The sequence below is a fragment of the Protobothrops mucrosquamatus genome, unplaced genomic scaffold (genome assembly GCF_001527695.2).
Source record: "Protobothrops mucrosquamatus isolate PMUCROS unplaced genomic scaffold, P.Mucros_1.0 scaffold175, whole genome shotgun sequence".
Classification (NCBI taxonomy): domain Eukaryota; kingdom Metazoa; phylum Chordata; class Lepidosauria; order Squamata; family Viperidae; genus Protobothrops; species Protobothrops mucrosquamatus.
The window spans coordinates 364,311-378,219 of record NW_015386535.1 but is presented as its reverse complement, the minus strand read 5'-3'; the positions used below and the strand labels follow the sequence as shown (position 1 = coordinate 378,219).

The 13,909-nt window shown below is 38.5% G+C and overlaps 2 protein-coding genes across 2 annotated transcripts in view; one reads left to right on the top strand and one right to left on the bottom strand.

Annotated features, from left to right (window-relative positions):
* LOC114922409 (prosaposin-like) overlaps positions 1–6,787 on the top strand; it is a 27,872-nt gene extending 21,085 nt beyond the window's left edge. Inside the window, exons 9-14 of the mRNA XM_029283661.1 lie at positions 959–1,054; positions 2,045–2,228; positions 3,848–4,014; positions 4,532–4,612; positions 5,144–5,245; positions 6,738–6,787. Of these exons, the coding sequence (XP_029139494.1) occupies positions 959–1,054; positions 2,045–2,228; positions 3,848–4,014; positions 4,532–4,612; positions 5,144–5,245; positions 6,738–6,773 (666 nt within the window). The 3' untranslated portion in view covers positions 6,774–6,787. The remainder of the gene's footprint in view (positions 1–958; positions 1,055–2,044; positions 2,229–3,847; positions 4,015–4,531; positions 4,613–5,143; positions 5,246–6,737) is intronic.
* Positions 6,788–12,100: 5,313 nt separating this feature from the next.
* The window catches only part of CDH23 (cadherin related 23), a gene marked incomplete at its 5' end in the record, with an annotated part of 322,097 nt that continues 320,288 nt past the window's right edge, over positions 12,101–13,909 (bottom strand). The window contains one exon of the mRNA XM_015813612.1: positions 12,101–12,436. Within this exon, the coding sequence (XP_015669098.1) occupies positions 12,101–12,436 (336 nt within the window). The remainder of the gene's footprint in view (positions 12,437–13,909) is intronic.

Below are 13,909 nucleotides of genomic sequence, written 5' to 3'. Positions count from 1 at the left end.
TCCTAGGCCTTCAGCTGGGTTTTATAAAACCTTTTCACTTTAGGTCTCCACCGTGGTGTACCAAAAAAAAAAAGGTTCAATCAGTCAATTTCAACTTCTTGCGGGGAAAAAAAAGATCTTGCAAAGTTGGAATTGATTGATTGAACTTTTTAGTCCCACCCAGTCTGCCGTTACCACTGCAGCCACACCCACCCAATGGACCACACCCACCTGGCACCCGACGATGCATAAGTGGGTTTTGGGTTGCAGTTTGGGCACTCAGTCTCTAAAAGGTTTGCCATCACTGCCATAGGAGAATGGCTGAGATTTGCTCAAAACCAAAACAAGTAGAATGTGAAATGTATCCTTGGGTAAAATTGAGAAGGCATTTCATGGGGAATAAAGTTAACCTTACGGTAAGAGCATAGAAGAAGAAACAGGAAAAGAAAAATCTCTGAGACCTAAGGTGAAGAGCTGAAACATGCAGATGACCACTAAATGGCAGGGGGAAAAAATACAGAAACTGACTCTTTGTTTCTATCTGGGGGTTGTCCAGATTTGTGCAACCCACATATGGTAGGTAGCATCGTCTTAACAATGACTTCCACAAAAGACATATTTAGCTATTAATCACTTCCACTGATGCTGCCCTAAGCAGGTGACAAATGGAAAGAGTCTAGAAAATTTAAGAATCATAATGTAACTACCATTTAAGGATCATTAGCAAAGGAGAATTAATTGTAATTCATTCAAACAATGAAATTTTCTCAAATTATTGTAATTGAGAAGAAAGCCTGGTCACTTCTTTCTGTATCGATTGCAGAGATCATCTTAACCAAGAGACAATTAATATTCTCACTGCAATCAGATTTGACAATGTAACGATGTTATATCTTTTTTTACTTTTGTTTAACCCTAAAAATACGATTTTATTACATTTGTTTTAATTCTCTCTCTCTCTCAAAACTCCATTATGTAGACAATTTCAGATGCAGATAAACCTCATTTGATGTGTGATATGTGCAAGAAAGTCGTACAGGTGGCAGAGAACTTGGTGGAGAACAATAACACAGAAGTAAGAAACATTGAATTAGTCTGTTATTATGTTGTGGGAAATGGTGATAGAGGAGAATTTCTTGAAGGCATCTTCTATACACTGAATTAATTTTCAAAGCCTTCATCTCTGAAATTATGAGAAGAAATGAAGACAAATGCATGGAGTTTCTTGATTTCGAGCAACCAAATCAACATTTGATTTTTGTTTCTATGAGGCTTTCCATTTAGTCCAATCATAATGTGGATTCAGGTTGTCTGGATGCAAATTATTTCAGATTTAGGGAAGGTGCAGAACATTTGAAGAGATAACCAGAGAAGAGAGAACTTTAAACAAATACTCTCATATTTGCTGCCTCTGTCACGTTTCCCTCTGCTATTCAAGAATGACTAAAACGGTCTTCACCTCTGAACATTATTTCAGCAAATTAACTTCACTTCTTTCATTTGTGCTGTTACTGGAAGAAAGAAGTACAAATAATCCTTGATTTATGACCATAATTGAGCTCAGAAATATAGTTGTAAGTCATGCTGGTCATTAAGCAATTCATCATGTGCCTGACTCAATTTTACAATATTTTTTTAGTGGTCATTAAGTGAATCACCATGATCTTTATTTTATTTTATTTAAGAAAATTTATATGGCTGTCCACTCATTCTGTGACTCATTAAGCTTAATCCACAGTCATTAAGTGAGCCCATTGTCCACAATGTTTTTTTTTTTGACAGAAACTGGAAGTAAATACCAGTTTCCAGAAAAAAAAACATTTTGACCACAGATATTACAAATGGCCACAAATGCGAGCCAGTTGCCACGTGACCAGAATGTGATCACATGACCATAGGAGAATGACCATTGGAAATTTGAATCCAAGTTGTAAGCACCTTTTTTTGGGTCTGTTGTAAGCTGAGGACTACATGTAATGGCTCTCTTCTCCCTCATTTGCACTCTCTGCAGATTAGATGCTTGATTTCTTTTTAATCTATTTTTTTTAATCTTTCTATATTTCAGGAGCAAATAGTCCATCAGATGGAGAATGTTTGTTACATGTTGCCTCATGAAGTCGTTCCTCAGTGCAGGGACTTTGTGAATTCTTATGGAATGGCAGTTCTCATTATGCTGTTGGAGGCTACTAAACCTGAATCCGTGTGCATTATGCTCAAATGTTGCCCAGAAGATGTATCTTTAAGCACCGGTAGGTTTTTGTTTGTTCTACATCTTCTGCCTTCAGGATGGGAATGAAATTCATTTTATCGGTCTTAACTTTGTATTTATAGCACATCTTGTAGCACATATCTAACTTTCACAAAATCCAATCTCAGAAAGATTGGATCATGTTCATACTTGGATGGGAGTTTATAAATGCAGGTTTTTTGGAAAGGTTTTTCAGAAGTGGTTTGCCATTGCCTGCTTCTTAGGGCTGAGAGAAAGTGATTGGCCCAAGGTCACCCAACTGGCTTTATGCCTAAGCTGGGACTAGAACTCATGGTCTCCTGGTTTCTAGCCTGATGCCTTAACTGGCTCTCTCAGTAGATTAAGAAGCTGAAACAACAACAACCTGGAAGTAGGCATTTCATTATTGTTGCCAAATATACAGACATACCCACAAAGTCTCCAAGAATCAAAGTTGACTTGAAGGCGATTTCATCTTTCTGATAGACTTTTCGCACTAAAGAGACTCCCAGAGAAGCATTTGAAGATTAATAATCAATCATTATCCGCAAACTCAATGCTCCTAACTATTCAGATCTCTCTGAACTACCCCCAGAGATCCGGGTGATCCCGGATCTCCCCTCCTTCTGCCGCGCCCTTAAGACATGGCTCTTCCAACAAGCGGGATTGGCCTAGGGGAATTTTTAGTGGGGTTTTAAGAGTAATTTTAATTGACATAGGCCACAGTAAATATTTTATTTTAATTAGGTTTTAAACTGGGTATTTTTTATTGTTGTATCTGTTTTACAAGGCTGTCAGCAGCCCTGAGTCCGTAAGGAGAAGGGCGGGATAAAAATTAAATAAATAAATAAATAAATAAATATCCCATTTATGAATCACTTTTTCCTGAATGCTTGGCTGCTGCCTATTATTTGTCTTTAAACCAAGGATGAGCAACTCAGGAGTTTCATGTGCCCCCCTGCCCTCTCCCCATCCCACCTCATTTTCTGCTCATAAGCAGTTCTAGATTGTGCTTCTGAAATTGGGTGGCAAAATGACCCAATTCCTGAAAAACAGATTTTTGTCCATTTTTAAAAATAGAAAATATAGGAAATAGAATTGAAAAATATTCAAAATGAGTCTAAACAGCAAAACCACACCCCAGGTTATAGGTTTCTGACTTTTAGAGGGGAATATTTAGTGGGTTAGGTAGGGATGGGGGAACTTGCCTTCCAGAAATCCTTTGCTTCAATTCCCAAATTAAAACCATAAAAATGGGCCAAAGAAACTAGAAGTTGTCCCTTTTGACGATCATGATATTAAACTATAGCCTTGTGCCTTTAAAATGTGCTTAATCTTGTTCTAAAGACCAGATACAGACTTCAAACTAGATGATGCTTTTAGGCTTTGTATATTGTTCATACCTTTAAATTTACTTTCTTGCAACTGCTTCTAATTTTGGTTTGTTTACTGGCTTTTGTGTTTCATTTAGAGCTCATTCTGTACTGCATTAGGCATGACTGAGAAATGACTTAAAATAATTTAATTGTTATACACACATATGTATGAGAACTAGCATTAAGTCAAGCTGTACACGCTAATGTTTATTTGTTTGATGTTTAGAGAAAGTAGCTCTTGAGAAAATAGCTCCTGAAAAGAAAGTAGCTTTTGAGAAAGTATCAGAAGACAAGGATAATGAAATATGTCACATGTGTATAGTTCTTGTTAATTATATTGATAATGAACTGGAGAAGAACGAAACACAAGCCCAGATTGGATCTTTCCTTGCTAAAGGATGCCAACTACTCCCCGATGCTTTCGTATATACAGTAAGTAGTACTGTAGACAAATTTCTAAGGAGTTAAGATGCTATGGAAGAATAAAAAAGAGAATCCAGTTGTTTATCTCTCTCCCCATCCTGTTAGGATGGGTAGAAAAAAAAGGAGTTATGAATTATAACCTTCCTGAAGAGTTACAAACCATTTTCCAAGTGGTTGGAACATTCACATTAGTTGGGAAGAACTTGAACAACTTTTAAGAAGATGAAAGAAATGTTTTGAGGTTCCAGATCAACAAGATTTTGGGCAACCACAGTGAAATTCTTTGGGAGTTGGAGTGAAGGCAGTATTTCCAGATCAACTCTCTCCTTCCTATAGTCCTTCGGTTGGGCTGGACATCAACATATTGGGGATAATCTGGAATATACTAGAATGAAGCAGGTTGCTCTAGTTACCATGATTTAGATTAATTCATTTAATTGATATGATAAGAGGTTTAGTTGGTTTTGAAGCTAGAGGACCCCACCAGGCACCTGCCTTAGTCTGACTTCTTTCTGCTTTATTACAGTGTGATCAACTGGTGGACCAATATGAACCAGCTGCTGTCCAACTCCTGATACAAGTCATGCAAGCATCCTTTGTATGTGTGGTAAGTCATATTGTAAAACTGATTTATATTCAATGGGTGAGCAGTTTAAACCCTGCTCTTACAAAACCGTAAGTGCCATTGAACTCTTCATTTCACAGTACTTACTGTATATAACTTGCCAGTCCTTGAAGACAATAAATTCTGGAGGCCACCTGACTCAAAACTGAATGTGGGCCGCTAAATCAAACACAGAAAGCAATAAAAAGAAAACAATAAAGAAAACCCCAGGCTTCCAAATACTACTCTCCCTCCGCAATATACAGGCCAAATGTGAAGCGGAAGGGGAAGAAACAGGAAAGGGGGTTTGGAGAGAGACAGTGGCTATGCACCCCCCTCTGCAAATGCTCCCATGTAAGAAAGCATAAAGGACGAGTGGGTCAGATGCCCTTGTGAAATCCCATCCATGCAGCCTTCATGTACAGCAAAATATTCCTTCTTTTTATGGGGCGGGGGAGGGGGAGAAGAGTGGATTTAAAATAGTTTTATAAAGCTCTTTCTAACAAAGTAATATTTTACTCTTTTGCCACACAGAAAATAGGAATTTGTCCTGAACCCCATCTTGTGGGAATGGAGGCCTGTTCCCGGGGCCCTACTTTCTGGTGCAAGAATCTTGAGACTGCAGAGCAATGCCAGGTAATCAAGTGATTGGGGGAATGGGGGGGGGGGAGAGGGAGGAGGAGAGGGTTAAGTCTTTAGTGCAAAATACTGAGGAAGGAAGGAAGGAAGGAAGGAAGGAAGGAAGGAAGGAAGGAAGGAAGATGGATTTCATTTTAAAAAACCCATTTTCAAAACAAGTAGAAAGAAGGCAATCATATTGACTGAGAGAAATATGGATTTTTACTCTTTTTCTTTATAAATTAATTCTTTCCTTTCTTTAGCCAAACACTGCTGCAAAGAGAAAAAGCAACAAATAGCTCAATGTCATATACAAATCAAAACCCAAGGAAGGAATAAAAGAAAAACTTGGGAGAATAAGATCATAAGCATTTTTTTTTTTAAAAAAAGCAGCAGAATTCATTTGTAGAAAGAGCTTCTGGACTAATAATATCCTCTTAAACTCACTGTCTCTTTCTTGACACACAATCTTATGGATCCACCAATAAGGTGCCAAGCACGGGATCACTGATGAAATCCTAACCCTTTCTATTTGTTCAAAATAGCTTTCCTAGTTCTTTCATTAGAAGAGGTCAAATTGCAAACACATTTTTATGCAATACAAGGGAACCAATTCCCTTGTTTGAAAAGCAGTGCTTTTTTTGTAAAAAAAAAAAAAAAAAGGTGCTGGAACTCACACACGTCATACAACCCGCCTTGCCTATCCTACAAGGTTCCATCCAAAAAAGGTGCCGGAACTCCGTTCTGGGTGTTCTATGAGAAAAAAAGCCCTGTTGAAACGTAATCTTATATTATATTCATATACATATCAAAAAGATGGGAGGTGAAAGCATTATATTCAAAATTTCAGATCTGTCAGAGTTGCCTGAAGCAACTTCTCTGATAGGAAAGGCTTAGATCTGGATGACATCTCACTGAAATCTGAATAATAAGTCTCACTCGTCCCACTTCAAAGCAAATCTCACTAGTAAACAAGTAGTCCTTGACTTACAACCATGCTTTCTGTTCCTAAGTGAGTTTTGCTCCATTTTACGACCTTTCTTGCCACAGTTGTTAAGTGAGTCACTGCAGTTGTTAGTAACATAGTTGTTAAGCGAATCTGACTTCCCCATTGACTTTGCTTGTCAGAAGGTCGCAAAAGGGGATCACCTGACCCTCGGACACGGCCACCGACATAAATACATGCCAGTTGCTAAGCGTCCGAATTTAGATCACGTGGCCACGGGGATGCTGCAATGGTCGTAATTGTGAAAAACGGTCCTCAAACACTTTTCTCAGTGCTGTTGTAACTTCAAATGGTCACTAAACAAACTATTGTAAGTCGAGGACTACCTGTAGTTTACTCCAAGAACCTTCAATTTTTATTGAAAAGGGATTAAAAACTGAGACAAGTTGACAGATGCCTCTTGAAGTTCAGTTCAGGTGTTGGCTGTGTCTCCAGATTCTCAACTTTCTCTTATGGTCAGTTGTGATATGAACTGAAAATAGCTGTTCTCTCCTTTTTCTGTAGGCCATTGAATACTGCAAACACCACATATGGATCTAGAGGATGAGGTCACAGCAGTGGAAGAACATTGGCTGTGATGTTTGTTGAATATATCTGGAAACTTGATTTGGGTGAAAAAAAATGTGAAAAATCTGAATCTTGGCAAAAGCCCACCTTCCTTTCCCACCTTAAGCTCCCGGTATCAAAGGAGGCCACTGTTTCATTTGCTGATCAAGTTCTGAATCACTTTTTTACTTTGAGCTATGGTGAGAAAGGAATGTAATTGAGAAGAAGAGGGTGGAAGGATTAAGAATTTCTTGGGATTGTGTTCATAATAGCAATAACCAATTTTAGGAAGATAAAACAACTACATACAGTGGTCAAAATAACCAGAACAGGTCATTTACGCTGGGATTTTCAAGTAAATAGGAATGTTGAATTTTGAAGATTTCCTAAGTGGGGAGATGCTTTAGGATGTTGCTGATCAAAACAGATTAGAAGCGACAACAGCTGCAAAGATAGTGGATGTGAAAAGGTGTTGCACCAATGGAGCATTATTCTTCACATAGGACATAAATGTGTTCTTTAAAAATGTCAAGGAACAATTCTGCTATTTTTTCTCAAGAAGCTCTGAATTAATGTAAATGCTAACCCTTATAGCTATTCTTGAAATGTAGAGTAAAGCAATGGGGCTTTCTCTTCAATGCTTATGCACATTTTATCAGTTGAAAAAAAGATAAATATTGATCTATTTGATATTGACTATCTAATTGGCAACAGTACCTTTACAAACCCTGTATTTTAAAACTGGATGCTAAATAAAACCTTGATCCTTGAACCAATGCATATGTTGGATTAACTTCTTGTGAGATGGGTGGCTGTATAAAATTTGATAAAGAAAAATTTATCTTGGAAAGCCAATTGTTCTTTAGCTGCTGAATAGACTAATAGATTTGCATTTCATACAAATAAAATTCTTTTTCAATTAAATGTACTTAAAACTAGTAAGGGGGGAAAACCAGAGAAATGCAACTTGCCCACATCCCAGAGAAGCCAAAATGAACAGAAATTTAGACAGGAGATACAAAGCTCTCAATCCTGATATTCCTATCAATATTGTTCACACCCTAGTCCAGGGGTCTTCAAACTTGGCCTTTTTATGACTTGTGGACTTCAACTCCCAGAATTCCTCAGCCAGGCACGCTGGCTGAGGACTTCTGGGAGTTGAAGTCCACAAGTCATAAAAGGGCCAAGTTTGAAGACCCCTGGACTAGTCCTTTTCTAGTAGCATACAGCTGAATGTGATCCAAGCTAGTTCAGAAGGTACAGGTGAGAATTAGGATGACCCTCAAAGTTTGTTATGATGAAGACTAATACAGGAATATGAAAAACAAGAATAAATATATTCCCTTTCCTTGTATGTGCAGAAGTAACCATCTGTATGCAAATCTTTCTCAGATCAGAATAATTCAATGTATTGGGTTCTGCTAATTAAAGCTTCAATTCTTATCCACTTTCCTGGAATAAGTGCAACATCTGATTCTTTTATAATATGATGGGATGCTAATTAGTGAATCCAGGAAGCAAAGCTTTCACTTAGAATTCTGCAGATTCCAGAAACAAACTGTTCAGGAAGCATTATCCAAGCCTTTCCCTAATTAATGGATACATGCTTTGTCTCAATCTTATGCAACACACAATTAAAGAGAAGTTCTGAAGCAATTGGCTTTGATTACAACTTGTAACTATAGAAACATTGGCATGTAATTGGTAAGCGGGGGGGGGGGCGCAAAGCATTTGAAAGAGGGACTTTGTACTACATGGATCCATGAATAAAGCTTCTCCCCTTGAGTCATTAAAACAATTGTGCCTTTTGCAAAGCTTGTTTGATTGTTTCCAAATCTGTCTGATACCAGGTTCCTCTAGAACAGGGTCTCCCAAGCTTGGCAACTTTTAAGGCACATGGACTTCAATTCCCAGAACTTCCATTCCCCATTGTGAGTAGAAACCCTCACCTACCGAATCCTAGCTTCTGAATCAGTGACCCACATGGCAGTGGTGCTGTGCCTGACAATTGGGGAGCGTTGTGTTCTGCTCCACCTCTATGTGGTCGAATGCAACCTACATTGTTCCACAACTCCTCTTTCAAATGGCCCAACAAATGATCTTTCAAAGTTGTAGAGATGCCATATTTTTGGTAAGCATTGAAACATCTATTATCAACTATTTCTCTCATCTATTATCTCTCTATCGCTCTATCAATATCTCTCATATCTCTCTATCTATCTCTCTATCTATCTATCATCCATCTATCTATCATCTATCATCATTTATTATCTATGTACTGTATCTTGCTTTAATAGAAAGTAGGTTTGCCTTTTCATGTTACACTGAAGTGAAAATAATCATTTTGTCAACGCTGCAAATACTGTATATTCTTGCTTTGACAATATGCAGAACTGTCTGGTATTTTTATAGTTAAATCAGGCAACAGTGAAAGGGGAGGAGAATAAGGAAAGCCCGGGAAAAAGGAACCGGAAGTGATTCACATCTTCCAATTAACTTGGAAGATGTGATTCACTTCCCCAAAATAGGGGAGGGAAAAATGCCTGGAATGTATGCGCAACGGAAAAAAAAAAATCAGATCTTAGCATTCCACCATGCCGTGCTGACATATCTGTAACCTTAATAAAGGCTTTTAGGTTAAAAAAATGCCTGAAAGTTCTTTTAAGTGTTTCGTTAATCAGACACATGACACATTTCCCACCAGAACTCCCTTTCTGCAGAAAGGCCCCGAAGATCTCTCTGAATCAAGAACAGTATTGGGCACAAACAATAGCAACAGAATGTAAATTTCTTGGTAAACACATGGTTTACATAGAAGGATGAGAGAGAGAGAAAGAGATGGGAGAGACAGAGAGATGACTTTGGATATCATTCAATCTACATTATAAAAAATATATACTCCTAAAATAACATCACTCTGTGCATTTTCCAAACCTTCTGGCTTTAGAAACATTAAAGAGTTCTTACAAGCTTCACACAGAATCTTGATTTTTTAAAAATGAACAAAACTTCCCATTAGTTTTGAGCATCTCTTGTATTATAGTTGACACATGAATTAAAAAAAGACGACAACATTAAATTGTGCTATGTGGTCCAAGAGCTCAACAAGCAGGAAAAGACATAGTGTTGGTAGACTGAGGAAATGTAGGTTTTAGGAATTATTAGATATATTGTTACATTACTCTGACTCAACCACAATCTTTTGAATGGAAGATTAGAATTCAGGGATGACAATGAAGTAAGGCAGGTATTTATTTGCTGCCACTGAACTCATCTTAGAGCAGATGTGTTGGAAGCATATGATTTATAGTTATTACTATATATATATATTATCTTTATTCTAATTTTTATAACCCGTTATTTTTAAATCTTTCACAACATAATCTGACTTCAAAATGATTAAATACTACTTTTAAGTAGAATTAGTTTGTCTTAAATCCAGTCTTGGTGATTTCAGTTTTATAGCTCTGGAGATGACTGTAACTATCATAGTGTACATATCTGACTTCTTTTCGGTCAAATTGTGCTGGCAAAGGGTTAATACTAGGCATGAGCAAAATCTACCCTTTCTCCCCCAGATCAACATCTGGAGAAACCACATCTGAAATGGACAGGCCTGTTGTGTCAAAAGTTGTACTTGGCTTATGCAAATTTATAGTATTGGAGCCACCTGTAAGCATTTAAGAAACCCACAATTCAGCAGTTTGAAAATACTGTTTTTTGATTTTTGAATGCTAATTTCAAGTCACCTGAACATTTCAGGAAAAACTGATAGCATCTAAGGGAGATTTAGAAGCTAAAGAAGATATTTTGCTACTTCAGCAAGGAAATGTATGCTTGACAGCTGTGGCTGAAAATCCTGATTAGCAAGTGCATAACAGCACACTATTGCATGTTGCTATTTAATGGCAATTACAAACTTCCTGTGATGAGCTACCATTCCCATCCTCCTATATTGTACCAGTTGTTGAGATTGCAAATTTACTCGTAATAATCCAAAACAGCAGCCATTTCAGCTAATAAGACAGAGCAAAACTGAAATCTCAGTAAACAGTTATGGTGCAAAGGCTGGCGATTGTAGCTAAATGTTTTATGAATACAATTACTATATATGAATGGTAAATAATGATTTTTCTTGCCCATAAATTCCAGCAAATAGAACAGTCCACTCTTGATCATCATTGCTATTTTTCTATGCATTACGATCATCCACCTTGTCATGGTTCTTTTCAAACTTTGCTTTTGGGCATGTAGAATTGTCCTGTTATCTTAACTTCTCCTAAATGGATTCATGTAAATCTCAGGTTAAATAGGTTTCTTTAGATTTAATTTATTCACATCAGAATGGTGTTAGTTCATTATATATACTGTAGATTGCTGCATAATCCATAAGGGACACTTTTAATTCCTTTCCTTGGTAGTCTTAGGAATATGTTACTTTTATTGATGAATATAATTATCATTCTGATTTTTTCAGCTGACACGGTGTGTGCATTCAGTCTAAAGTAGTTATGAAACCTATGGCAAAATGGTTAACATGACATTTGGGATGGAAAAGAGTACACACAGATTAACCAAATTCATGTGTAATGTATTTCTGGTTCCTTTAACAGACCATTCCAAAAACTCTCAACACATCATTGTTTGAAATAAAAGAAGAAGAAAAAATTACACACCAACACTCTTGACATCCAGAACCTTATTTAGTCACTCTGCTTGGTTGCTGTACTGTTTTTGTAAGCCACCAAAATGAAAACATGGCTTCAGGTTTCTTTTCCAGGAAATATGACAACACAGATTAATGCTGAACAGATTTATGGAGCTTCCTGAAGTTTATCACACAACTATTGTGTGAGACCAAATGGATCATCATAGAATCATCTTAGCTGCATTCGCTTGGTAGCCATCATTCCCTGCTACCATGGTGGTAGGAGAACACATTGATCCAGTCAAGGATCGATGGACTGATGGAACATGGCACCACGATTATTGCAATTCTAGCTTTAGGTTTATATCACAGGGCTTCCCATAGCTTTTATTTGAAACACTTTATATCTGAAAAACAAAATTAAGAGAGTGAGTCAAATCTTTTGAGCGTCTGGTCCTGAGAGCCTTCATCCCTGGAGCTAGGCTCTTCAGGACTGCTATAACAAAATAACGTCTTATCTTGGTTAGATTTACTCTGGAACAGGCGGTGGCCTGGCATTGGTGACCCTGCCCTCTTTTCTTCTCTTGTCCTTTAGTCTGCTGCTCCTCCTGCTGCAGGAGTCTGTGTAGGCCCAGGATCCTTTGGAGGGCTACACCAGTGATGCCACTTCTAGTCATAACTCTGTGATTTCCAGTGGGCTCTCCATGATCACCTCTCTCATCTTGTGCATAGGGGTGGATTTGGCAGATTCAGTACGAGCGTTTCTGTCACAATAGGACCCACCTTCAGCAGTCAGTGTCTCTAAGGAGCGAGCTAGTATTTTCTGGTCATCCTCAGGAAGGCTGTTGAGGTCTGAGGTTAGGAGAGTGCCTGTGCTACCGTGGACCACATGGATCCCATCAGGTCCCTTGAGCTCAATAGGCTGCTGATGCCGAAAGCGAAGACTCCCTTGACTAGGGCTCCTTTGCTCCTCCTCCTCCTCCTCCTCCTCCAGATCATTCTGAATCAGCTGGAAAAAGACCAGGATGGAAATCAACATATCACATGTTTTGGTTTTTTTCTCAAGCTAATTTTCCCACTGTTTTCAATAGTAAGAATATTGCCTTTCCACATGAATTAGAACAGACTCCTGCTGGCAGTGGCGTAGCGTGGGTTGTCAGCACCCGGGGCAAGGCAAGTAATTTGCGCCCCCCCCCTCCACAGTGGTCGGCGACCCGGTGGCTCGGATCGGATTCGCACAGGCAGGGGCAGAGAGCTGCGAGTGCGAGCGTGCCCCCCCAGATGTTGCGCCCGGTGCGGCCGGCCCCCCCTGCACCCCCCACGCTACGCCTCTGCCTGCTGGAACTATTTCTGAAAATCCTGGTTATATCTAGAATCTAAGGTGTACCTCCCATTTCTGCACATGCAAATGTGAATGTCTTTCTTCAAGCAATTTTATAAAGCAACAAAAAATTAGATCTTCCTTTTCCTTTTAAAACTGACGTACTATAACCTTACTAGCAAGGAGTTTCGAACTGATATGACTAAAATGCACCAATGGGATCTATTAAACATGTTGTTGCCCTGTTTTTTTCATGAGCACTTATTTCTTAAATCTTAATAGGCAAGAAAACTTTGTTTCCTATAAAATTATTACATAACTGTCTTAAAGAACCTGCATCATAGCTCTCTACCTGATGGTAGGCCTGAACAACACAAACAAACCAGACTTGGCCCATCACCAGTACAGTCTGGGGGACTGGATACGATATCCTCTTCACATTCTCAGCCTGCAAATATACTCCTTACTAAACTCAAATTAGATTCAAAACTGCCGTTTTCCAACCAGAACCATTTTAGGCCCATCAATGCGGATGGTCTTTAGAACGTTGTTCTCTCTTAGTAGGAGATCCAGCAGTATCTAGCATAGCCTTCCTTTTGGCTGGTTGCTGCCCTGGGGTTGAGCTGCTATGTTCTTTGCTTTTATTTATTCACTTTATTTGTTCCATTTCTGTGGCTGTCCATCTCAGTCAATGTGATGTTCTTTTTTTAAAAAAAAAATGGAGGATGTTCCAACTCAAGTCAATGAACTATCCTTAAACCCTACAAAACCAGCTCTAGTAGACATTTTGGTGTCTTTCCAAACTGCGTGAAGCAGTCTCTCCTGCTTTTACTTTCTGCCCACAGGCTTCCTTCCCCCCCCCCTTTTTTTTTTATAAAAGCACTGTAGGAACATGGCTAATGTGTTTCTATGAAATTTAACTATCAGTTCTCCCTTGCTGCACTTTCCGTGGACCTACAGAGGAACAGGAATAAAAGAGCAATCTGTTCCTTGAAGTTTTGATATGCTGGTACCATAAACAGAAAAAAGAAAAATAAATATCAAAGAAGATAAGGTGGGAAGGGGTGGAGGGTAGGACATCCATGTGTGTAAACAATCTGGGAATGCAAAGGAAAAAATGGGAACAATCACCAGAAAGAAAAGGCTGATGCTATTATATCA